Source organism: Ambystoma mexicanum, chromosome 3q, assembly GCF_040938575.1.
Source record: "Ambystoma mexicanum isolate Mex_15411 chromosome 3q, UKY_AmexF1_1, whole genome shotgun sequence".
NCBI lineage: Eukaryota > Metazoa > Chordata > Amphibia > Caudata > Ambystomatidae > Ambystoma > Ambystoma mexicanum.
In genome coordinates, this window is record NC_090926.1 from 135,524,009 (window position 1) to 135,551,040 (window position 27,032).

General features: G+C 49.0%; 1 protein-coding gene across 2 annotated transcripts in view; it reads left to right on the plus strand.

The window, feature by feature from the left end:
- AAAS (aladin WD repeat nucleoporin) overlaps positions 1–27,032 on the plus strand; it is a 730,668-nt gene that overhangs the window by 449,784 nt on the left and 253,852 nt on the right. For both annotated transcript variants that reach the window (XM_069653320.1, XM_069653321.1), the window contains one exon: positions 8,558–8,682. In XM_069653320.1, the coding sequence (XP_069509421.1) occupies positions 8,558–8,682 (125 nt within the window). The remainder of the gene's footprint in view (positions 1–8,557; positions 8,683–27,032) is intronic.

The window sequence follows — 27,032 nt, forward strand, 5'->3', positions numbered from 1 at the left end:
TAGCAGACTTTTTGTCTCCCAAGATGTTTTCAACAAAGTCTTTGTCTACGGGGGTTTCCTGTGTATCTATATTAGAATGTTCTGCTGCTTTTAGGAGCATATCATTATATTGAATTTGATTGTCGTAATACTGATCTACATCCCCCATGTCCCCTTGGTCTTTGGTGTCAGTGTATATCCCAATGTGCTGGAAGTCTTGAGTGGAGTCGTAGTAAGAAAGCTGCCCTGGGTCCTGCTCCTGCTGAGGAGAGGGTGCTTGTATGGTGTCTGTACAGGCTCTTTTGGCGGGGGGGGTTGTGTAGGTGCGGCCCCACCAACTGGAGGAGTGCCCTGAAGATTTACTAAAACCTCTGGATGGTTGTCAAAGAAATTGGCTAATGAGGACATGCGTCTCATGACCCTATCAGATTCTTCTGCAGACCACTGGGATAAACTTGGGATGACAGATGGGGTAGGAGGGGTGGGTGTTGGCTCAGGTACAGGGTGTTTCTTGTGCCTCATAGCCCCTGAAATGGTCCCCTGCCCCTGGTTCATAGTCCCTAAACTAGATCCCTCATTTTGCTTAGAGGACTTGTGGTTTCTCGACGTCCAACCACTTAGTAACTTGTCCGGGACGTGTTTTTTGATGATCTCTGACATTTCTGAGGTGTGTGGGGACTTTGCAGGGGCCTTCGACATGTCTTCTGACTTTCGTTTATCGGTATGCGTGTGGATGGTCTTAGCTTCTTTTGACTGTTTGCATGCTTTTGGGCCGTTGACGCGTCTTTCGGCGCTCGGTCATCGGCTTCTGTGGTTTTGGACACAGCATCAGAAAATGACTTTTCTGTCGATTTCGGGGGCCTGTCGTGAGGCAAATGCAAGCGCGATGGGCCGGAGGACAGGGAACTGTCGGACCTCCCCCTTGATTGTGTGGTCGGCGTTGAAGTCGACTTATGGCCGTGGGTTGTGTGCTTTGTGTGGTAATGTTTGTCTTTGCCAGTGCCGCCTGGTGTCGTCCCTGTAGCAGAGCCGCCGGCCTGCTTGTTGGGGTCAGGGGCTTGCAAGCGGGCATCCGACGGATCCCGTTCGCCCTCGGCATCACTAAAGATGCTGATGTTGCCGTCACTGGAGGCACCCTCCATGTCCATGGTGGCTTCGGCCTGCATCGCGTGGTGGGCCCAGCACCTGGTCTTGCAGTCCTTGAGAGTTTTGGGTTTGAAGAGCTTTCAAGATTTGCAGTGGCCTTCATTATGGTCTGTTGGGAGACAAAGATTGCACTTCCGCCTTATAACTAGGAATGTGTGGTAAGCGTACGCATTTCATATATGCCCATTTTCTGCATTGTGCTGTATGCTTACGTTCATGTCCATAACATTTGATTGCTGCATCCTGCTAATTATAGCACTGTCCTCAGTTTGAATTTACTTGCGCCTAGCTGTACCTTTCACACTATCTGCTCCCCCTTCCCTCGAGTTATACTGGGTACAGCATAACTAGCCGGCTTCAACTGAATGTTCATCCTGTGGGCCGCTGCTTGACCATACCTACTGAACTCCTGTATCCAGCGCCATCCACTTACACTGTTGCCGATAGCTTACCTTGCCTATTTTATACTTTATAGCTAAGCTCTTCTACCCTACTTTTGCCATCTGTACTACCTAGCCTACTATTGCCAATTGCATTACCTAGCCTACTCCTGCCATCTGTACTACCTAGCCTACTATTGCCAATTGCATTACCTAGCCTACTACTGCCAACTGTACTATCTAGCCTACTATTGCCAATTGCATTACCTAGCCTACTACTGCCAACTGCCTTGTTTGCTTGCCTCATCCAGCCCACTATTGCTAATTGCCACACCTAGCCAACTGCCTAGCTTGCCCACGTCTGCAATGATATCTTGTACCTAGCCTACTACAGCTAAATCGCTTAAGCTTGCCTACGACTGCTATGCCATCCTGCACTTCGCCTTTACCTATAAATTGTGATTTTCGCATGAAATACCCACTGCCTGCCAAACCTTGCACCCGCTAAACACCTAAAAATCTTCTAGTTCATAGTCATAACTACGGTAGCCTATGCCCTCTTCCCACTTCTAATAAGCAATCTCTTCCTAGACTCTAAGTCTCTAACATTTCCAACCACTACGGATAACATACCTTCCATCATAATGACGACCATTGTTATTAAAAGACACAGACCACTCTCCCATTCTGACCAAATCAGACCAACGTACTTCTTACCACCACTGTTCCCCCGGTTGATGACACCTGCATCAGAGACACCAAACACCTCTTCACTGATGCATACTATGACTCCCACTCAATGGATCCACCGATTTGCTAACAGACCCAAACCAAATCAGCCTTGCCCTACTAATGTCAGGAATCGGAGGCTAGGATCCAGGTTCCCACACCTTTCTGCACCTACCTAGCTGGCACCTATTGCACCTAGCTTGCCACCTATTGCGCCTATACTCTCCACGACTAAGCCGCAAGCCAAACCTATAACCAAAACTAAAGAAAAACTGAGCAAAAACCCACGCCACCTAACTCCTAAGACATCACCTGCCACAAACGACTCCCAGATCAAAAAACCACCCCTAATCAAGGGAGCCCTTATCAATGCAAGATCTATGGTCGCCCATGCTATTGATATCGCTGACCTCATCATTGCCAATCAGCTAGAATTCCTGGCTATAACTGAGACCTGGCTCCACACAGCGGCAAGGCCTACCCTACATCTGGCGATACCTGAAAACTGCTCCATCATTAGGTCAGATAGAGAAACCTCCACAGTAGGGGGAGTTGCCTTCGTGGCCAAAACTAATTTAGCCTTAAGAATGTCTCAACATCCCCCTTTCCCATCCTGTGAACTGTTGTCTGTAAAACTCCCACTAACTGCTTCCCGTACCATCACCATGCATTTAATATACAGACCACCTGGCCCCGTCTCTGAGAGATACAAACTTGAAATTTACCAAACAAAGACACCTTTAACGATAGAATCGGTAAAGCGTATTCCCACTCAAGTGAACTCTTCACCATACTAAGAGAACTGCAATCTCCCAACCCCCCCGACGGACACCTGCATCAAAAACAAACATATGCTTACTAAAAGAAAAAATCCCTACAAAAAAGCCACCCTTCCCACCCCCTACGACTCGAAGAGGCAAGAGTCATTACACTTTCATAAACCGCAAATTGAAGAATTCCACTTCTCCCCTGTCACCAAACCTGACGTAATAAAGATCATTTCTACACTTTAACCATCCTGGTGCCTAGCTGACTTGTGCACTGCGACCACAATCAAAGAGGCAGCTAGAGAACTAGCTCCCTTCATTACCACATTTATTAATGCATCATTTAACACAAGTACAGTTCCTACTAATTTAAAAGAGGCCTGGGTCCTCCCTCTTTTTAAAAAAAACAAATCTAGACCCTTCCATCCCCACAAACTACAGGCCAATCACAGCGGTTCCGTTTTTACTAAAGATCCCAGATAAGGCAGCCTACCTCCAGATCCAGTCTTACCTGGAACTTAACTTAACCTGCAAGGACTACGACGATGAGGATTCTGGCCAACACACAGAATGGAAACGGCACTCATTGACCTAAAGAACCGAATGGATGCGCCGAACGACAAGGGGGAACTAGCCATCCTCCTACTCTTAGACCTCTCCGCCACCTTTGATTTGGTGGACCACCAGGTCCTCTGCAATCACTTGTCATCTTCTGATCACTTTTCCAAGGAGGCCACAGCTTGGATCCAATCTTTCTTAGACAACCGATCTATAAGAGTTTATTCGACTTCAGACTCAGCAGACCCAGTCCCTGTAACTTGCGGAGTGCCGCAGGGCTCATGTGTCTCACCCACCATGTATGACATCTTCATGAAGCCCCTGTTTGATGATCTTGACAATCTTGGTGTCTCCTACACTCATTTTTGCGGATGACGCCCAGATTCTAATTCCAATCACTAGACACTACAAGACAGACGTAGCCAGGATTAACAAAATCTACCACGTCATTCAAGCCTGGATGGCTACTCATGGGCTTTGCCTTAACAACGAGAAGACAGAGCTTTTGCTCATTGGCTCACCAACCAAACTTAACAAACTGAGTAACCAATTCACGACCTTCAACATTGATGTCATAAGCATTAATGTATCAAAAGAGGTAAGAACCTTAGGCTTCTACCTAGACTCTGCACTGAACTTGAAAAGACAAGTGAACGCTACCGCATCAGCCACTAGTTAAACCTGCAAACTGATCAACGCATGTAATCTATTCCTCTCCACTGACAGTTGAATTACACTAGCCAGAGCTCTTATTCTGTCTAAGCTTGACTATTGTAATGCACTGTACTTAGGGTCTAGCAAACAGAACATTAACAAACTGCAAACGTTACAAAATGACACCCATCGAACTGCAATAAGCTTCCCTAGAATGCAGCACATCTCTAATACCAGACGCTCTACTAAATGGCTGGCTATTAGTGACAGAATTAGTCTCAAAGTCCTTAACTTAACATTCAAATGCCTCTCCAACCAGGCCCCAAAATACTTGATGGACAAACTCATCAAGCACACTTCCCAACGTACTATCCGATCTATCCACACTAACTATCTCAAGGTACCCAACTTCAAACTAAAGAAAGCAGGGGGAAGCAGTTACCCAGTACTGGCCGCTCAACTTTGGAACTCCTTGCCCGTTGCGTTAAGATCTGCGCCTTCACACTAAAACTTCAGAAATAAATGAAAAAATGGCTATTCTCACTAGACTGTTAAAAAACTTGCCTACCCAGCACGATACACTCATCGCTGACTGCTGCTAACCCTACTGTAGCCTGCTTGCCAGTACCACCCTGCCTATAGTACTGCTTAATTTAGCTTTCACAACTGCCTAGACTGTATATACTTTGCTCCATGTGTATAACTGTACATACCTTTGCTCCATGTGTAAAATTCAGACTATTGTGTAAAGTGTGCAAAATGCATAAGTAACCATGTTTACTGTAAATGCTCCCAGATACCCTTAAATTAGGTCCGCTGTATAAGTGAAATAAACAAACAAATATGTGCTGCACCACAACCACCACTTCCTCCTCCTCCTCCTTTAGGCCAGTTCAAACCACTGTAAAGGATTTGTGGCTGGGCTCACAACGGCCATTGTTGGCCTGCCTAGTGGATTTCCTGAAAATGGGAAGCCCCCCAAAATATAATGGCCAAGAGTAGGATATAAGGCTACCAAAAGGTACGTTCGGCAGTAAATAGACTTGCACGCCTGTGAAACCAATATTAAATGACAGCTGCCACAGCATACTCCTTAAAACCAAAGTAGGTTGATATAATCCCAATATGGCGCTTATGAAGCACCCCTTTGGCCTGGGAGCCTTATATACACTAAGCGAGACAGTGTTGCAGTAGTTCAGTAGAAGTTACTCTGACCACCAGAAATAGGTCAGTGATCTGAAAAAGCAAAACGTTACGGGGACACAAACAAGAATTCCCAACACTCTTAATTGCCTTAACAACTGCATTCACTGTTCTGTGCCTCCAGCTTTCCCCCCTCCTCCTTACTGTTCCTGTCCAGCCACCAGCTCCCCTTCTTTAGCATTCTCCAAGATTTCCAAATCTATTTCCTGAATGAGGTATCAGCTTCAATCTCAATAGGCTCTCACACTAGCCATTGGCTATCGCTAAATGACCCTTGGCGGGTGAGAATAGTATGCTGCGTGTATATGTAGACTTGAGTTGGCAAGTGACTTTCTATGGCTCTCTATTAGCTTGCATCTTAAAATTATTACCTCTGGGCTCAGCATCTACAGCATGCACTACCAACTCATCCAAAGGTTATGTGCCCCAATGCCTTCCGGTTGACCAGCATTTCGACAAGGGGTCCCACAATAGGTTTCTTTTTTAATTGTATTTTTTTTCAGTGGAAGGAGAAAGGTACAAAGTAAGGGTTTGCAAAAATCACAAAGGGGGTGTCACACCTTGCATTTCATAAGAGTTCTTAAAGTGGGGAGGGTTCCAGTAGAAGGAGGATGGTTAAAGGCAAGTGTCTGAAAAAATGACACAAATGGTGCTTCAGAGGGTTTATTTTCTTTATTGCTTTTCAGGGTTGAAAGAGGAAAGGTTAAGTAAGGGAAGGAGTTTACCAAAGGGGGCGTGTAACCTTTAAGGAATTATCAACACAAAGGTAGGACAGCCCCTAATACCTCTTTCCAGGGACTACTAGAAAAAAGGCTAAACTAAGAAAGCGGAATTAGGATGAATCTGATGGTTTCGCTAAATAATTATTAAATTCATTATCACTTTAAAAACCACCATAGCTGGCTATCTGAAATGTTGGACATGCATATAACAGAACAATACACAATTAAGCCAATTTAATCCATTTACAATTCACCATAATATTCATACATATAAACAGTAATAAAGTGCAATGTGAAAATGTGCAATAATTCTAATCATGCATTCCACCATAATCCGACCCTGCGTATGCGTGATGAGATGCATTCAGTGCAGTACGAATACATACAATTGTAAACATTTTTATAGAAAACTTAAGACCCAGATTCTACAGGTATAAAAAAAAAGGAATTCCATTGAAGTGGAAACAACCATCAACACAAATGGAACACAACCCAAAAGTCTACTAGGCGAGACAGCTCGAACACGAACTTAAAAACAAAAAAAATTGCTTTTCCGAAGGGTAAAGAAATATTCCTTGGTCCTAGTTTCAACAACTGTTTTCTTCAGGACAGCTGTATGCATTTCCAAACAGAAAAAAAGGTATACAGTAGTGAACAGAACTGATATACTCTTTAAGAGTCATTTCGCATATAACATGTAAACCAACATTATAATTAATTACTAAACTTACACTTGACCAAATTTTCAAGGCAAGTACAAGTGTTGGTTCTTTGACCCATGATCCACCAACACCTAAAACAGACCAAAAAAGCAGGACACACCCATTAGTGGTGTAGTCATACACTGCCTGGTACAGACATCAAACTGTGGTATTTAAGTAAAATCAAAAAACCCTAAAGGAAACGTTCAGTTTTCTCAGACCTTCAAATAGAAACATGTTCTCTTCCTGGATGTTCAAACATGGGGAACCGACAATCCCCCCACAGACCTTCCCAACCACAAGCTCACTCCAGGTGCAGTCATGGAGTCATGAACCAGACAATGAAGATACCAAACTGTCAGGGAAACAAACAGAGGAAAAAGACCAATCAGCCATAGTTTAAGGAAAAAAATGCCCAATGTGTAGGTTCATTTAAATTCTAATTCTCGAAACACAAGGGCTGGCTGCATCAAGATAATTAGCACCTCATGTGTCTATCGCCCAATGAAAGGCGATCTACCATTTACCATGCGTGAGACTTGACAGTCCTGGACCTCAGCCATGTTCAGCGGGGCAAAGTCACTGCCCGATCTAATGACCTGCCACACGCACTGTCTATAAGGCAGCATGAGACATACGTCCCCGGTCTCAGCTCATTGAACTAAGGCATTCGTATGAATTCATCAGAGTCAAAAACGCACAGAAAACCGACACAGATATGGGCTTACTTGCATCCCCTAAGTCAGATGCGTGGGCCGTTGATTCTTCCCTACCCCACATAAAGGCGTGACAGGATCACTGCCAAACACGATGGCGCTGCTCCACACGAATACGGCAGCCCGACGGACTGAGTCAGGCCACACTGTTCCTCCCAAATCCTTTTACAATGTTGCCATAGGTAACCACAACTCACATGATCCACCGCCCACACCCGACAACCTTTAAGGAATTACACATAACAAACATAACATGTCACAGACTGGGAACAAAATATGGAATTTACCGCATAAATGCTCTTATTGGCCGAAGCACAAGCTCTACGGCCCTATCCTAGTGTGGGTCAGCCCTATTTCTACCTCTGACACCCATGCACAGCTCAGAGAATTGGTAAGTGGGCTCCGCAGTTTGTGGCCACCGGAACGCTGCACGCTACTGCGCAGGGTTCAGTGCCATTTCCAGCTTCCAGCGGATCTTGAGACATTTCATGTGTCCACTAAATTCTTAGCGTGTTATTTGGCTTGAAACGCAAATTCAGGCAGGTGAACGTTTGCACAGGCTTACTCTGGAGCTTGGCAATTTAAAACTGCAACAATTATGTATGGAAATTAACAGAAAAACTCAAACCGAACATAGGTTTCTGCTACTTCAGAAAATGGCAGCAGAAGGTTTTGTTTTGAGCATGACAGCAGGAGGACCTTAAATGTACCTATTATATCTGTTCAGTAGTTTTCTAGCGTACTTCCACTAACTCCTAAATGCACGTCTTTTCTGTTCTCCTCTCCTTTTTCCTCTTCTTCTCCTTGTTTTTTACAGACTTGCTATCTGCTCTTTCTTTGCACTCGTATTTCTTTTTTTGCCGCTTTCTTGTGTTCTTGTCTGGTTTCCGATTGTTTTTTCACTCCCTTTCAATTCTTCCTCCCCTCCTTTTTCTAGAAACCACCTCTCATTGAAGTGTTGTGTGGCTTCTGTAGGTCTGATCTTTGTGTCTCCCCTGGCAGGTGTGGGATGTATCCACGGAGAACTGTGTGCCGCTGCAGAGGGTCGGAGGAGGTGGGGTTACATTCCTTTCCTGGTCACCCAATGGCAGCAAGGTGCTAGCAGCCACTCCTTCAGGTATCTTCAGGTAAGATCTCAACCTACATCACACTATGCCCACAATAGAATAAAGAACCATGCTGAATGAATGTTACACGAAGGCACCAAGAAAACAACCAGATCAGATAATAAAGAAGAATGTGACTTACCAGGACTGTAGCATCTGTCCTGGTTTGAACTGCTGTGCCCTTTTGCAAATTGAGGGTCCTTAGATGTAATAAGACCTTCCTAATGACCAACCCCACTAGCTGAGAAGAACCTAAAGCTAGCACAGTGGATCACTGGAAAGGGCATGGCATTCCCCATTACAGGGGTAACCAGTGATGCAGAGCAGAAATCTTCTTCTGAGGGTTTCTTCTCCTACGAAGAATCAGATTCAGTGTGGGGTGTGATCAACCCTCCTACTTCCATATTGAACAACAAAACCTCACAAGTACCCTACCTTGGAAGGAGAAAAGGCGAGCCCTGATGATCCCAGGAGATGTCCAGAACAAATGAGTTAAGGAAGGGATGTTAGTTAGGGACTAGAACCCGTATGGACAAGGGACGCACTAGGGTCGGGTTGGTGCACAGATTAAGTCTCTGGAAAGCGTCTTTGAGTCCAGTGCACGAGAATCTGGAGGTACGCCAAAGGTAAGGTTCAAGGAAGTATTAAGAATGTCCTGTAGTGTAAGGTAGAGGCAGAATCCAGCTTCGGAGAGAAGAGCAGATTTCCAAGACCAGAGAGAAGGCTGTCGATGCTGCGTACAGAGTGGTCAAACCCTGCAATGCTAGTGCTGGAAGCACCAGTGCAAAACAAGAGACGGAGTAGAATGAAAGTGCCGCCAGAGGAGCCGGTTTGCTCTAATGCCGCCAGTAAACAAATGGATGTAGTTGTAGAAATAACATTCTCTGCGGGGTGTGTCCAATTCCCGCCGAGGACCGAGAACAGCGTGGCAGACACAACGGCTGGAATGCCACACTAACGTAATGAAGCAGAGTCCAACGGATTGCTCCGTTCACACGCTGTAGCCCCGATGCAGTAGCCGCGTGGCTGTATAGTGTGTCTGAAGTCCGTATAGTGATAGAAACGCAGCGGCTCCGGACACAAGGAAAGAGGACCCGAACAAATGCAGATAGAACGGCAGATGCTTTAGATGGAATCAAAAAAAGCAACTGGAAACACTGTTGCCAGGCTAGGAACGCGAAAAGGCTACTGGAGCTTCAAGGGTTGTAACGTTAATTAGAAGACCAGGGTCCCGCCACAGCCGTGCTTAAACGCCCCAAGTCATGTGCTACTGGAATTCACGTGACGAGACGTTCTTTAGGGAACTACACCCGCCGTCTCCATGGAAACTGCCCAGTGAGTTTGTAACGTGAATAGAACGGCCTAGTTGCTGTTCTTCGGCAAACTGCTGCTTGTAAGTGGTTGCCTTAGTCACCCTGGAGAGATCAACTGAATAAACAGTTGGGGCAAACCTGGCAGGCATGACAATGAAGGACTATAGTACATTTCAATGTTTTTGACTAACCTTGAAAGATGCTATTCCACCGACCCTGTGTGGAAAGCAACATAAACATAGGTATGCATAAATGCTGAGAAAGAACAGTAGGTGAAAAGCCTTGGTCACAACTTGTTCTAAAGATGCTGTTTTAAATGTCAGTCTGACTTTTATTCCTTTTGTTGGCCGGACATTCCATTTATTGCTTGGGTCATCTCACTTTGGAAGCAACACGTTGGTCTGCTCTAGTAAGCTGCATCATCAGAATACTTTCTTTAACCATCCCTAGAATGCAATTAGTTTCACATTCAAGCAACATGGGGGTTCTGTTTTTTTTTTTTTTACTTTTGTGACGCATCAACTAGTATGAGTCCTGAGGAAGGCAGGGGACCTAATATTTTTGGTCCATTTTCTGTTAAAACTATGGTTGACTATCCACACTAAACCTTTTGCCTAAACCAATTGCTTTTGCTTTATTACGTCACATTTGATGTATTAGTCAAATTGAATTACCCTAATTGGCCTTGGGTTCCTTCGCAAGTATAAATGTTTTGGGCCAACTGTTTAAGTCTGATTATGTTAAAGTTGAATACCATTTATGATTATATAGTAGCAATATAAGAATTGAATAAAATGTTAAAAAACTACAAAATAATACATTTCTCCAGCATGGGGTCTGGCATGGATTCACATGCTCATGAATATTCCCCGTCGTCAGGCTGGGAATCCCCGGTAAAGAAAAATCAGTATCAGTTTCGTTTCTGATCTGTCTTTCGTAGTAGTAACCAATCACTGATCTCTGCGTCATACTGACCACAGCCAATGACTGCCATCTCCTTAAGCCCCGCCTCTGGCAGCCATCTTCAGATTTTTACCGCATGTTGGGAGTCCTCGTGCTTAGCTCTCGAGCTTTTGCTGCGTTTTCGCGCTTTTTCAGGTGAATTTTCACATTTTTCGGTTAATCGAGCCTCAAGCTCTACCGTTTCTACTCCCGTTAACGGGTTCCCGTTGCGGGATTTTCCTACGCCCCTCAAGGGTGAAGATTTCGTCGAATCAACCTTTTGGAGGATTCCAGAAGATTTGCGGCCTACTTCGAGATGGCCCAGGACGCGAGTTCGTCACCCGCCCAAGCTGTTTCGCAGCTGCCCTGGATGCGGGCTGCAGAATGTGTTTAAGGAGGATGAACATTCGCGATGCCTCTACTGTCTTCATGGGGACAAGACTCATGTATAGAAGGACTGCCAGTTCTGCAAGAACTTGTCGGAGCGGACCATGAGGGACCGTCGATCCCGTCTCGCCAGCTGGTTGGAGAAGGGCTCAACGGGTGAGAAGAAAGGGTCCGAGCGGACTTCTAAGTCCTGTGCGGGCTCCACAGCGACGGGGGCCTAACACCAGGCCAAGCACCGCGAGTCCGCTGGCTCCGGGAGCGCCGAAAGGTCAGGCTCTTCGGTCGCCAGGCAGGGCGCACCTTCCCCGGCACCGTCAACCACGAGCCAGCGCTCCGGTTCGGGGAAGAGGAAGTCCGAGACCCCGGGTAAGCTTCGGGAGAAGCCCCGTCCGATCTCGGGAGAGGAGAAACGAGGCGTCGCCCCTCCCCCTAAGGAGAAGGCCCGGGATGCACCTAAGGTGGTGAAGGCCCCTACCCAGCAGGCAAAGGCCTCTATCGAGGCGATCGCGGCGACTCTGGCCAAGCCGGCAGAGACCCCGCCAGCGGAGACTGCCTTCGGGACTAGAGTTTCCCTGCCGCCAAGGAGGGAATCCTCTTTTCAGCCCATCGTCATGGCCACCATGATGGAAGAAGCGAGGGGGGGGCACGGTAGCCTCCTCGAGCTCGGAGTCAGCCTCGGAGGAGGAACTGACCGAGGCCGCGAGGAATCTCGAAGTCCAATTCGAGAAGGTTCGATTCCATAAGGAAGATCCTCGGGAGATAACCGAGGAAGACGACGACAGCGAGGAAGAGCAGCCTTCCCTTCCGGCGCAGCCGGAACCTAGGTCTCAGGATAGCTCGGCGGCCATTTTGTCTGCGATCCAGTCCTTATGCTCTGAGATAAGGACGAGATTACCACGGCCCAGGCCGGAGGACCCGCAACCTGGCCCGTCGGGAAGTCCTCAGAACAAACGACGGAGGACCCAACCCTCTCCTCCACTCGCCCCCGTAAGGCCTACAGTTCCCTCCTCATCCTCCCACGAGTCGGGAGATGACGGTGCGGTGGGCTCGACGACGGGTTCTGAGGGCGGCGACGACGACGGAACGGGTCTCCCGTCGCACGGGCCTCTCCGCCCGACGAGATTGGCTCATTCCACGCCATGATCGCCAGGGCGTCCGAATTGTTCCAGCTCTGCCCGTAGGAGCAGAAAAAGGAAGGTTTCCTCTATCAGCGCCGGGAGGCCAAGAGGAAGACTGTCATCGCGGTGCCTCTAATCGATGACATCTGGGAGGAGGGCCTGTCGGTACTCAAGAACCTCTCCACGGCACCAGCCAAAGGGGACCGGTACGAGAAGAAGTACCGGGTCCCCGAGACCGCTCCCCTGTGTCTCAGGGCCCAGCCAACGCCAGACTCGGTCGTCTCGGCGGCGGCGAAGAAGAAAGCGGCGGGGTCAGGAGCCTCAACGTCGAATTCCCCTCTGGACGGCGAGGGTAGGAAGTTGGACGCCATGGGGCGACGGGTCATTTCGTCGGCGGCGACGACGATCAAAGCGGCCAACGCCCTGGCGATCGTGGCCCGGTACGACAGGGAGCTCTGGTTTAAGCTGGCCCCCATATTGGACTTCCTACCGGACGACAAGAGGTCCGAGGCACTGGAAATACTTCAAGAAGGCGAGGTGGCATCGGACCACGCCATAACGGTGGCAACCGATATTGCCGATACCGGGTTCCGCCAGCTGGGCAACGGAGTTTGCCTACGACGACGGGGTTGGCTCCGGGCGACCGACTTCCGTCAGGACGTCCAGACCGGGGTGTTGGACATGCCGTTCGACGGCAGCAACTTGTTCGGGAAGGCGGTGGACGAATCCCTCCAAGCCATAAAGACGGTCACGGAGACGGCCCGCGCACTGAGCCCTTCAGCAACGACGGCCCTTTCGGAGCTCCGGAGGCAGACAGGGGGCCGGCCTCCAAGGGATCCAGCGGTGGCTCGTCCTACCGCCAGGCGGCACGCTCCTCGTCTCAGGAGGCCTACAGGGGTCGCGGCAAGCAGGGAGCGCCTCGCCGCCGTCGGCAAGGTGGCCAGGGCGGCAGGGCCACCACCTCCAAGCAGGACTGAACCGGCCGTGGCCTCGGGCCCCCACCGAAGCACCCCGGTGGGAGGCCGGCTGACGAATTTCGTCGGCGTGTGAAAGTCCATCTCCACCGACCGTTGGGTGCTGGATACCCTGGCAAGAGGACACTCTATCGAATTCCTGAAGAAGTGCCCTCACGTTCCACCTGTGGCCAGGAAGGAAAATCACATCCAGCAAATTCTCAGGAAAGGCGCCATCGAGCTCGTCCCGAAGAGGCTCCGGGGTGTACTCAAGGTACTTCCTCGTCAGGAAGAAGGCGGGCGGCTGGCGCCCCATCCTGGACCTTCGTCGTTTGAACAAATACATCAGGTCACAAAAGTTCAGGATGGTCACCCTCCAGCACGTGCTGGGACAGCTGGAGGAAGGCGACTTTCTATCGTCGTTGGACCTGGAGGATGCATACTTCCACGTTCCCATCCTCAGAAGTCACCGAAAGTTCCTCAGGTTTGTCGTCCAGGGACGCCACTACCAATTCAAAGCACTGCCGTTCGGATTGAAGTCGGCCCCCAGGGTCTTTATCAAGTGCCTAGCACCTGTGGCGGCGCGGCTGCGCCTGCAGGGGATTCAAGTCTACCCCTACCTGGACGACTGGCTCATCCGCTCAAGGACGAGGGAACTCGCCGTCGAACACACTGCAAGGACCGTCCAGCTACTCACAGACCTGGGATTCGCCATAAATTACCCAAAGTCCCACCTGGTGCCGTCGCAGGTGGCCCTGTTTCTGGGAGCAAAGCTCGATACAGTGAGGCGCCTGGCGGCACCGTCGGAAGAACGGACGAAGACCATTCTGGGCAAAGTGCAGCGCCTGCTAGCCACGGACGTGGCCAGGGTGCGGTCCATCAAGTCCCTCCTGGGGGTGATGTCCTCTTGCATCTACCTGGTGCGCCTCTGCAGACTACGGATGCGCCCTCTTCAAGAATTTCTCGACGCCCGTTGGATGCAGGCGACGGGCACCTTCGAAGACAGGGTCCCCCTCAACGAGGTGTTCCGGCGGGCGATTCAGTGGTGGGGCGTTCGAGCGCACCTCACGGCGGGCAAGGACTTTCAGACGCCGGCGTACCAGGAGACGGTGACGACGGACGCCTCCCTGGAAGGTTGGGGCGCCCACACCGGAGATCTCCACGCAAGAGGCCTCTGGCTCCCGGAGGAGAAGCTCCTGCACATCAACATCCTGGAACTCCGAGCCGTGTTCTGGGCTCTCTAATCGTTCCTCCTGTCGCTCAAGGGCAAGGTGGTGCGGATCTTCACGGACAACACCACGACAATGTTTTACATACAGAAGCAGGGAGGCACCCAGATCCCCAGCCCTATCCAAGGAGGCACAGGATCTGTGGCACTGGGCGGTCGCCCAGGGGATGTTCCTGGATCCCTTCCACCTGGCAGGAGAAAGAAACACCATTGCCGACTCGCTCAGCAGGGAACTGCGCGCGTGTCACGAGTGGGAGCTGCGCCAGGATCAGGTGGATCAACTCTTCCGACGATGGGGCAAACCCCAAATCGACCTGTTCGCAACAGCGACGAACTCGAAGTGCCAGAGGTTCGCCAGCAGGTTTCCCCATCCGAGAAGCATGGGCGATGTGTTCTCGTTCCCCTGGGACGGCCTATACCTGTATGCGTTCCCTCCGTTGCCGTTGCTGCTTCAACTCATCAACCAGCTCAAGAGGTCCCGGTGCAGGATGATCCTCGTCGCACCGGCGTGGCCGAGGCAGATCTGGTTCCCGGACCTTCTGGACTAGTCAACGTCCCCTCCCATCAAGCTGTCAGCAGACGCGGATCTTCTCTCCAGAGAAGGAGGCGCCATCTTCCACCACAACCCGGCGTCGCTGAACCTGCAGGCTTGGCTCCTGCAGCGCTAGAGTTTGGAGGGTACGATATACCGGCCGACTGCAGAGAGGTTCTTGCAAAGGCCAGGGCGTCCTCGACTCTCAAATGCTACGGTCACAAGTGGAAGACGTTCTCTATCTGGTGCCGAGCACAGTAGATCAACCCCCTACGGATTACGGCCCCTCAAGTGCTGCCATACCTGCTATCGCTGGCAAAGGCTGGGCTAGCCCATGCCTCCATTAAGATTCATCTGGCGGCGATCTCCAGATATACCAGAACCACAGGACGGACGTCCCTGTGGTCGCAACGACTGGTAAAAGAGTTTATGAAAGGACTGTTCCGGTCGTTCCCGCCGGTGAAGGCCCGGCGTGGGAACTTAACGTGGTGCTGACCAGGCTCATGGGGCCCCCATTCGAGCCGATGCCCTCCGCACCGATGAAGTTTGTGTTGTGGAAGACTGCATTCCTGGTGGCCATTACCTCCGCACGACGAGTGGGAGAGATCCAGGCCCTATCCTGCAAAGCACCGTACTTGACTTTCCATGTCTCGAGGGTGGTGCTTAGGACGCACCCCTCCTTTATGCCCAGGGTGCCGTCGGACTTCCATCTTAACGAGCCCCTGGTGTTACCTGTTTTCTTCCCGTCTCCTTCGTCGCAGGCCGAGAGGACTTTGCACTCGCTGGATGTGGCTAGAGCGCTGAAGTTGTACGTGGACCGCACGAAGAGTTTTCGGAGGACATCACAGCTATTCGTGAACTTTGGACCTGTGAATCAAGGGAAGGCTCTCTCGAAGTCTTCTATTTCCAGATGGCTCTCCGGCTGCATCATGCACTGCCACCCGTTGGCTAACCGACCGCTGCCAGGCCGTCCGAGAGCCCATTCGACCAGAGCGATCGCTGCTACTATGGCTTTCCTATCTGGTGTGCCCCTGCTGGACATCTGCAGGGCTGCTACGTGGAGGTCGACGCACACCTTCACGAGATTTTACTGCGTCGATCGGGATTCCAGGGAGGAGTCCAGGGTCGGCCAAGCAGTGCTGCGCAACCTGTTCGCTTAAGGTGAGCCTGGTGAGGAGGTAAGAGATGCTTAATGTTGAGTTTTTTGTATTGCTTAATGTTGAGCCTTTTGCCGCCTCCCGTGGTTGTGCATGTGTGTACTGCTATGTATTCTTATATTCATGAGCATGTGAATCCATTCCAGACCCCATGCTGGAGAAGCAACAAGTTACTTACCTGTAACTGTTTAGTTTAGTTTAGTTTATTATTTGTATAGCGCCGCCTGGCCCTAGGGCATCCAGGCGCTTGCGATGAATACAACAGAATAATACAACAGAAATGTACAAACCGATTACATATTTACAAATTTACAGTCTTGGTGCATGCTAGTAAGGTAGGGCTAGGCAGTTTACGTTACTTTGGATAGAAGCCAAGTTTTGGTGTTGTGTCTAAATCTGTGAAAGGAAGGTTCTGATCTCAGCTCGAGAGGAAGTGAATTCCAAAGTTTGGAGGCAAGCACGGGGAAGCTGGAGCCCCCTGCTTTTTGGAGCTTAAATCTTGGGATATTTAAGCAATGTGTTTGAGCTGATCTGGTAGGGCGCGCTGGGGTGTGGTGATTGAGATTGTCGGATAGGTATCTGGGTGCTTGGTTAGCTAGGCATTTGTGTGTGAGTGAGATGGTTTTATATTCAATTCTTTGTGGTATGGATAGCCAATGGCAGGTGCGTCTGGCGTCCGAAATGTGTTCGTGTTTGGGTATGTTCAGGGCTGCTCGCAAGGCGTTGTTTTGTATGACTTGTAGTTTGTTGATGTTTTTCTGACTGGTTCCCAAGTATAACGCATTGCAGTAGTCAACTTTGGAAAGGACTAGCGCTCTGGCTAAGGTGATGCAGTTGGATGGTGAGAGGTAAGGTCTGCTGGCATTGATGAGTTTACAGGTGTAAGCAGTGGCTGATGAGATGGAATTGATCTGTCTTGTCAGTGTGAGGGAGGAGTCGAGGTAGATTCCTAGGGTTTTGACGCTGTTAGAGACGATGATGTTATTGCCGTCTATAGTGAATGCTTGATAGAGTTTGTCGAGTTTATTAAGTCTGGGTTGGGAACCTAGGAGAAGAAGTTCGGTCTTGTCGTCATTGAGGCATAGGCCATGCTTGGCCATCCATTCTTGGATAATGGAATAAATGTTGTTGAGAGCAGTGAGGTCGGTGGAGTAGTCGCCTGTTAAAGGGATCAGTATTTGGGTGTCATCTGCGTAGTTGGTGTAGGTGACACCCAGGCGGTCCAATATGTCAAAGAGGGGTTTCGTGAACACATTATATAGAGTGGGGGAGACGCAGGAGCCCTGGGGGACACCGCAAGTGACTGGGGCTGGGATGGCAGAGGCTGTGGGTGCGTAGACTCTCATGGATCTGTTGCTAAGGAAGGAATGGATCCATGCGTTGGCGTTATCTGAAAATTTGGCTGCTGAGGATAGATGTTTGCAGAGGATGTCGTGGTTGACCAGGTCGAAGGCGGCCGATAAGTCAAGAAGGAGAAGGATGGCTAGTTTACCATTGTCTTTAATGTTGTCCATCTGTATCTTAAGGTCAATCAGGGCGGTCTCAGTGCCGTGTTTGGGGCGGAATCCTGATTGTCTGAGTCCTAGTAAGTTATTTTTCTCAAGGTGGTTCTGTATCTGAAGATAGGCAGCTCTGTCGAGGATTTTTAGTAGGAAGGGTACGGTCGTAATGGGTCTGTAGTTGGTGGGGACATTAGGGTCAAGGGTGGGCTTCTTAAGTAAGGGAAGAACCCAGGAGTCCTTGAGGTTGTTGGGCACTATGTTGGAGGTGAAAGATGAGTTGATGAGGGAAGTGATGAAGGGAGCAAGTTGTTTGGCTGCATCTTTAATGACTGGGGCTGGGCAGGTATCGCCTTGGCATTTGGACGGTTTAAGAGAGTAGATTATTTCTTCAACCTCTTTGATGGTTATGGTGGAAAACTCAAAGAGGTTATTGTCATCATTTTGGGGGGTGGTGTGGGTGTGTGTAGAGGGGGTGATGTTATCAGTGAGGGTGAGGCTTTCTTTCTTTGTCAGGATTTTGGCTTGTAGTGTGGCAATTTTGCCTAGGAGTGCTTCCTGGATGCTCGTGCACCAGTGGATGTCTTTGTTACAGGTGTCTGGAGTGGGGGAGGGTGATTCGAGTTCTCTCAGGATATTGAAGAGCTCTTTGGTATTAGATTTGGCGTTGCTGATTCTTTCATTGTACATGTTTTTTTTAGACTGGATGATGGCTGATTTATAGATGTTCGATGCCAGTGCGTAAGATGTCTTATTAATAGTGGATGGTGACTGTTTCCATGCTAATTCAGCTTGTCTTTTGGATTTGCGGAGTGTTTTTAGTTTGGGGGTGAACCAAGAATTGAGGTGTGCTCGTGGTTTGGCTTTCCGAAGCTTGAGTGGTGCTATGGTGTTTATGGCCTTAAGGATAGTTGTGTTGTATAACTCTACTAGTTCAGTAGGGTTGGTCATGGTGGGTGAGAAGTCGATGATGGGTTGGAGTAACGGGAGGAGTTTCTCTAGAGTGATATTTTTGTTGTTTCTTGTGAGTGTGGGTGGGGCATTGGAGGAAGGCCCTGGTGTTTGAGTGCCTTTGTTGATGGTGAAGGTAATAAGGTGGTGATCAGTCCAAGCGCATGGAGTGTTGGAAAGGATGGTAGTGTTGCAGTTGAGGTCAGCTATCCAGTCAAGGATGCGGCCTTTGTTGTGTGTGGGTTGTGTGATATGGTGGGTGAGTCCTAATTCTGAAATTGTGTTGGCGACAGTGTGAGCTTTGTCATCTTTCTCATCATTGAGACCTAGATTAAAGTCTCCTAGGATGAGTAGTCGAGAGTTAGGTTTGATATTGTTAGAGAGTAAAAGGGCTATGTCGTCATTAAAGGATAGTATAGGGCCTGGCGGTCTGTAAATGAGGTGGATGGTGATAGTGCTTGTGTGCGTTGTGTATAGTTTGAGGGTGAGTAGTTCCGCTGATGGCAGTGATTGGTTTTGTATGTGTCTTATGTTGATGGAGCTTTTTGCAATAATGGCTACTCCTCCACCTTTAGCTGTTTGTCTGTCTGCACGGTAGATGGTATAGTCATTGGGTATAGCAAGTGATAGAGAGGGGCCAGACGCTGGGTGGAGCCAGGTCTCTGTAATAGCTATGAAGTCGAGATCATTGAAGGAAATAATGTCGGCTATGTCTAGGGCATGGGCGACTACAGATCTCGCATTGATGAGTGCACCTTTGATGGTTTCGGTGGTGATGCATGATTTTTTGATGTGGGTGCGGGGGGAGGGTGCGTTCAGGCCGTGTGATATCTGGTCTGGCGGAAGTGTAGGGCGTGTGCAGGGAGGGGCAGATTTGGTTAAGGTTATATTTTGTTTGTTGCCTAGATTGAGGAAGGATACGGGTGTGTGTGTTCTGGATCTGAGTCGGGTGAGTCTCGATAAGCCTGAGCAGGGATAGGATTTGCTGGTAGTGAGGTTCGTGATAGTGGATTGGTCGATGGGATTAGTTTGTGATGCTTCTTGGGGGCTGGAGGTGTCTGCTGTGCGATGAGAGTCGATGGAGGAGGTAGGCTGGAAGGGGTTGATGTTGGGTAGGAAGGGGGTGGGGCAGGGTATGGGATAGTGTCTGGGGCAGGCTAGTCTGCTGAGGCCATTGGGGTGTAAGCGAAAGTGTGGCCCTGTACAAGGGGTGTCATGGGGGACCAGGCAGAATGGGAACATAATGAGGAAGGTCCAGGTTATCATATCTGAATTTAGAGGGAACTGGCGCACAAAATCATCAGAGAGAAGCTAGTACGCAATGTTAGTGCACAATGGTGCTGCAGTGAGGGTACTAACGCAGAGAATCAGAGAAATGCTAGTACACAGTGCTAATACGCAGTGCTAATACACAGTGCTAATGCACAGTGTACTCTAAGCGACCATAAGGCACTACACAATGTCACAGTGGTCTCTAAGCGACCATAAGGCACTACACAATGTCACAGTGGTCTCTAAGCGACCATAAGGCACAACACTATGTCACAGTGGTCTCTAAGCGACCCTAAGGCATAACACTATGTCACAGTGGTCTCTAAGCGACCCTAAGGCACTACACAATGTCACAGTGGTCTCTAAGCGACCCTAAGGCATAACACTATGTCACAGTGGTCTCTAAGCGACCATAAGGCACAACACAATGTCACAGTGGTCTCTAAGCGACCATAAGGCACAACACAATGTCACAGTGGTCTCTAAGCGACCATAAGGCACAACACAATGTGAAAGTAGTTTGTGTTAGACCGTACTGCAAAAATAGGGTTCAGTGAAGGCGTGAAGCAGTTCAGGTTGCTGGCTGGAGCAGTGGAAAAAAGGTTGCTGTAAGGGGCAGTATGCTTGCCCCAGAGGAGATGGGCAGGGGATCTAGCTCTATGCTCGACGGCGTATACAGGCTAGAGATAGGCACCGTGTACAGTGCCTTCGAGGTGGGCCGGTTCGAAGCCTGCTGGCTTGTGGTTGGCTCCCAGTAGAGGAGAGGGGCCCATCACGATGTTTGCGGGGTTGCGGGGCCGGGTGGAGGGTTGAAGATGCGACGGTCAGCCATCTTTAAATGGTGTGGACCTAGGGGCTTCAATTGGTGGCTGGATGCACTCTGAGTGCAATAATGGGGCAGATCCTGGCTGGAGAAGGCCACACGCTTGAGCGGCGCGGATATTATTAAATAATCCGCCGCGTGTTGCCTTCAAGACGCACGCTCGTGCTGCGGCTAGGGACTCGTGACATACCTGGTGTCAGGCAGGGCTGGCTACTGCTCCAGCAGTAGATGGAAGGAGCTCCTGCTCATGGTGGCTCTGGAGTGGTAGGGGCAGAGATCCTGGCTCCTTGGGCTCCGAACAGGCCTTAGTGTGGCCTTTGTGAGGGCCGGCGAATCCGCCTGCCGGCGGATGCTCGTTCGAGCTAAGAGGCGGTCTCAGCCTCGTTTTGGCGCCGCGTTGCGCCCGGCATGGAGAGGTCAGGCAGGCCTCTCAGACCTAGTCAGGCGGTCTCTGTGGGCCTCGTCTGTGCTGCTGGCTGCTTCGGGGCGGGGGAGAGGGCTCCTGCCCTCTTCCCTGGGCAGATGATGTGGAGTGTGGGGCACGGGCACCCAACAGGCCTTAGTGTGGCCTTTGTGAGGGCCGGCGAATCCGCCTGCCGGCGGATGCTCGTTCGAGCTAAGAGGCAGTCTCAGCCTCGTTTTGGCGCCGCGTTGCGCCCGGCATGGAGAGGTCAGGCAGGCCTCTCAGACCTAGTCAGGCGGTCTCTGTGGGCCTCGTCTGTGCTGCTGGCTGCTTCGGGGCGGGGGAGAGGGCTCCTGCCCTCTTCCCTGGGCAGATGATGTGGAGTGTGGGGCACGGGCACCCAACAGGCCTTAGTGTGGCCTTTGTGAGGGCCGGCGAATCCGCCTGCCGGCGGATGCTCGTTCGAGCTAAGAGGCGGTCTCAGCCTCGTTTTGGCGCCGCGTTGCGCCCGGCATGGAGAGGTCAGGCAGGCCTCTCAGACCTAGTCAGGCGGTCTCTGTGGGCCTCGTCTGTGCTGCTGGCTGCTTCGGGGCGGGGGAGAGGGCTCCTGCCCTCTTCCCTGGGCAGATGATGTGGAGTGTGGGGCACGGGCACCCAACAGGCCTTAGTGTGGCCTTTGTTGTTCTCCAGCATGGGTCTGGCATGGATTCACATGCGAACCCTCCCGCCTACCCCTCTGCGGCTCTTCACTTGGTCATACTGCCACTTCACGTGCTACCAAATCTGAAGATGGCTGCCAGAGGCGGGGCTTAGGGAGATGGCAGTCATTGGCTGTGGTCAGTATGACGCAGAGAACAGTGATTGGTTACTACTACGAAAGACAGATCAGAAACGAAACTGATACTGATTTTTCTTTACCGAGGATTCCCAGCCTGACGACGGGGAATATTCATGAGCATGTGAATCCATGCCAGACCCATGCTGGAGAACAATAGTTACAGGTAAGTAACTTGTTCTTTCTCATGAACTTATACAATGCATAGATCCATGTATTATCTGATTGAAATATATCATTTCTAACATTGAACATGTGCATGGCTAGTTGTGAATGTGTTTATAATGTAGCGTAGGGGGCATTATTTTGAGGTCTTTGTGCAGACATGCCCACAGCAATTAAATATGGGCTACGGAAATAGCCCAAACACTATTAAACCTATTTAGCCAAATATAGAACACAATAATATAATTAAACATCTAGCCCCGAAGATGGTTGGAGCATAGAACAGGGCACTCGTTGAAACCCGATCTCCGTGCCCAAATATGATACTCTCCAAAAAACATGGCAGCACTGAAGACTTGGACTTGAAGACATGCTAGCATTGGCCCATGTGCTTTCAGCAGTTCTCCTCTAACGCCAGTGTTACAACACTTACTGTAGATGGACTACAGGCATTATTTTGCAACTCCACCAGGTTTTGCATGTCTGGTATGTTTTCCTGTAAACAGACTGTTCTGACGTGTTCCTTTCCATTTTTGAACTGCAGAGTATGTGCGGTTTGTCAACAAACGGGTCAGAGAATCACAAAAGAAGTTCTACTAGGTATATAGTTGCCACACACCACATTCCCAGATACCTGCAGAACAAATTATACTCTGGACTGGCCTATACCTGTAAGGCCTCCTTCACACCCTACGCGATGACATTTTTGAATGGTCCCAAGGAGAAGCCGAAGACAGTACCCCATCCTGTCAGAGCCCAGATGGGAAGAAACGATTCTGTTGGTTCCCATTTGCTGAATCCCTGAATTCTAAGATTTCCAGCAGGGAAATCCATTTCTAGTGTTGTTCTGTCCCGTGTTACAGCCCAACCTATCAAACCACACAGCACTAACGATACTAGAAGAAGTGAATCTCTTCTCTGCTTAACGTGTCACCTAAATATTGATCCAAACATACAGCTTGCACCCTTCCGAGACCTCGCAAAGAACTTTACTGTGGTCCACTTAAGAAAAGTGCTTAGCTGCATAGACTAGAAGAGAAAAGCAAGCTGTATCCTTCTATACTAGACCTTATCAGGGACTCAGTTGTATCTCAGTGAACAGAGGAACATGCTTTATCATGTTCTGCCTAATTCCAGACACCTGGGGAAAACACTCTGGCAAACCATACAGATGTTGCTTTGCCAACCTCCCTCCCCCTTTATCCCCTCCAAAATGCTAAGAACCAAACCTGGTTAACACCAAAGACTCAACAAAAATCAGACCTGTGTACCAGCGACACAATAGGAAACCCAGTAAAGCCTTCTCTGCCAGAAGAAGAGGTATTTTCCCATCTGACTTAACCTTCAGACCCAGAAACCCAAGGAAATCTATTAGACACTCTTTGCTTAACTGTATCGACATAGAAACATGGGAAAGATGCTACAACATCTAGAAACAAATAAAGTAAGATGGTAGCCTCTTTCCAGGAAAACTCATACTATCTGACATAGTGTCTTAAAACATTGTAAGTCTTCAATAGTTCATCTCTGTGGGAAGCTTAATGTCATTAGTAAATTTGGGGAAATTGCAAGTTAGTTTGTGCGACTGCCACAAACGTTCTATGCCCACAATTCATATTTAAGTTACAGGAACACAAGACACTGGAGAGATGCCTTCTGATTCAGTTAAAAATTAGAACAATTGCCTCAGCCTGGCTGGGCCAGTGGTGACTACTGGGCCTTCTTCCTTTTTCAGAAGTTTCTTATTTTAGCTGCCTTTCAGACTTGACCTGCTTCCATATTAGGAGTTGATGTTACGCTGACAGTTCAACATTATTGAAGCTGGTGGCCTGACTCCCCCATGCTATTTCCATGCTCATATTGAATGGTTGTCTTCAAACATCATTTATTTTGACGTAGAACCACGTTTGTATTTGGTGCCATCAGAAAATCTTGACACTAAAATGGTACAACCATGAGATTTTCGCTTGTTTATTGGCCATATTCCAGTTTGGCTTTCTTCCTACCTTCTCAGATAACGTAGGTCCTTATAAGGTCATGCGATTGCCCGGGAAAGCTGTGGCTTTCGTGGGCCAGTGAGCCTTTGTATTTGTGTGGCCAAGGCTGGTGCTGGCAATGTCTAGTTCCAGTCCACATCCTTGGTGCCAGAAAATCGATTTCTGGAGCGGATGTGAAACCACTTGTTGTCCTTGATTGGACAACTACTAATTGTTTCAATGATGCACATCCTTACCATTCGTGGGCTCGAATCTTGGATAAAAGAAGGGCCTCTGCAGCTATTCTTGAGATCTATGTTGGAGCCTAGAATCCCTCTATGAAAAACAGCCCACTGATGATCTGAAGACTCCTGAAGTGGCCCAGAATCCCTTCCTGTGTATTTCTCGGTGCAGCTATGCTCTTCTGCCTCATCTCTGAAGACCCTAAGTGGTACTTCAGCCCTCGGATTGGTGGGACCAACTAGTCTTGATGTCTTCTCAAGGATTCAGCTCCTTTAGAGCCCTCAGACGTGACCAGCTCTTTCGTGGGCTCCCTCCATTGGTATTCGCCAGCTTGTGCCACAAGTTGCCTTCTCCCTGAATTCCAGCTTCCCACTTTAAAGGGTACCTGTCCTAGAACAGCTGCTGTGATTGGGACTGGAAGAACGCCTGTCGTCATCTGCAACCGGTGATAGTCGTTGGAACTCGCCTTCCTCCATCCAGTGAAATGTCCTAAGGAGGCCTGCATTGTTGGATTCTACATTTCTTCAATGACAGGTGTTGCAACTTGCATTTCCACTCAACCAGACGAATACTCGATCCTGCAACTCCTGGGCACCTCACACTGGAACAAACAGCAGAAACCCGAGCCCCCAGCTACCCCCAGATGATCCACAAAGACATCTGAAAAAATCAGAGTCTGTGTAAGAAGGTCAGAGTGCTTCTCTCCCTCTCCCCTCCCAACCCATGTCCTCCATAGGGAACAAGTCCCTTTGTTGCCCTTCCACTCACCTTTAGTCGTCGAACCGGGGTCGGGTATCCCACCCCTGGGTTTTAGCCTTGAGTCTGGAAGAGGGGAGAACACTTATTTGTCCTGTGGTAAATAGTTGAATATGTTTGAAATAGTTTGAATCTAATCACCACCACAACCCCATTACATCCTAAAAGAATACTCATACCGGTGAGAAACTTTGTGTTGGACTCTGTGACGTTTGGTTAAAAGGCCCCATTCGTCTTAGGGTCTGAATTCTTCAAATGTGGATATTGTTCTTATAATTGGTTCCCATCATTTACTGCATCCAACATTCCTACCTGATTTGCTTATGTTATCTGATGTTATTTAAGTGAATTTATAGGGATTATATTTGTATTATAGGTTGTTGCATGATAATACTACCTGTTGGATTCTTTTTACAGTATGTTCATGAGACCTAAAATAAATAACTGTATTTTTATAACTGACTGTCTAAATTGAATTATTGTGTGTTATACTGTGGGGACTCAGTGAGGGCCCCTGACCCCGCTCTCACTTTCCTGAGACTAAGCCTTGACTGCTCGTCTGCGTACTTTGCTTGGGTTTTGGTTAACCTCTCAGAGCTCCCTGTTCATCATAACTAGGATGGCCTTCTAAAATCTGTCCACCAGGCCAGATTCTAGAAATCCATCTTAATAGCTACAATCTCTCTAATAAGGGCAACCTTGACTTGCAAGTTGGACTTGACGCAGGGATGCTTGATGTAAGTGAACTTTCAGGCCTTAGATTGAGGAGCGTGGGGGGTTGGGAGGGGCGAGGTGAAGTACTGGCAGTGTCTGACAATGGGACCAGGTTCAGGTTCCTTCCGGAGCCATACCGGTTGTCAGTGTTCATCCTTCATACTTTGGGGCATCTGCAGTAGCTTAATCTCAATCTCAAGCAGATTTGCTGGGGATCATCACAAAATTTCCTGTTATTGCAAAGTTCTTTAAGGCGCTAATCTCTGAAATAACTCCACAAATACTGTGCATACTGATTCATCTGGTTTTCCCTGCAGTGTCCTTTGCTCAGGGAATCTTTCTGGCCCCTCACGTGCCCACTTCTGATCTTTTAAGCCTAGACATCTAAGGAAGATAGTGAAAACTCACTCCACAAAATTCAGCTTGTTAGATGGACCCATGATAGGTTGAGTTGTCGGCGGCGTGTAAAGATCTGCCTCCTACAAATAATGTGTTCTAGCCCCTGCTCTACCTGGTAAAGGCAAGCAGATGTTTTTCCTTACATGTAAACATTGACAAAAGTGCTGCTCATTTACTTTTGTCACCAAAATCACTGTTAACATGTTCAGACTCCAGAGTGAGGGGGCTCTCCTGTACAGTCCTCTATAGAGAGTGCCCATCTGAGAGTAGGGACAAGGGCCTTGCAACTTCAACTTACTTCTGTCTCCTCATTTGACATAGAAACTAAGAAGTTTTGAGTCACTGCGTAAACATTTACCAAAGTGCCGCTCTTCCATTAAGATAGGCTAACACTGATGCAGTTCTTACTGACTGGATTTTCGCACCCTTGGAGGCAAGATGCAAAGTTTCCAAACATCTAGATCTCATCCATGGAGAATAAATGTGCACCTAGACTGGAAAATGCTTATGAAATTTCTCTGAGTTCTCTTTGGCAGAGTGCCAGAGCAAAGCAAGATGCATTTTTTTAGGTACTACTGTGCTAAGGAAAGCCTGCTCTAAATGCTTGTGCATGACCACAGAAGATCATTTCTGGCAGTGATTGGTATTTCGAGGAACTGCCTATTAGAAAGGGCACTGCAGGAGTACCAATGCAAGTGTCAGTAA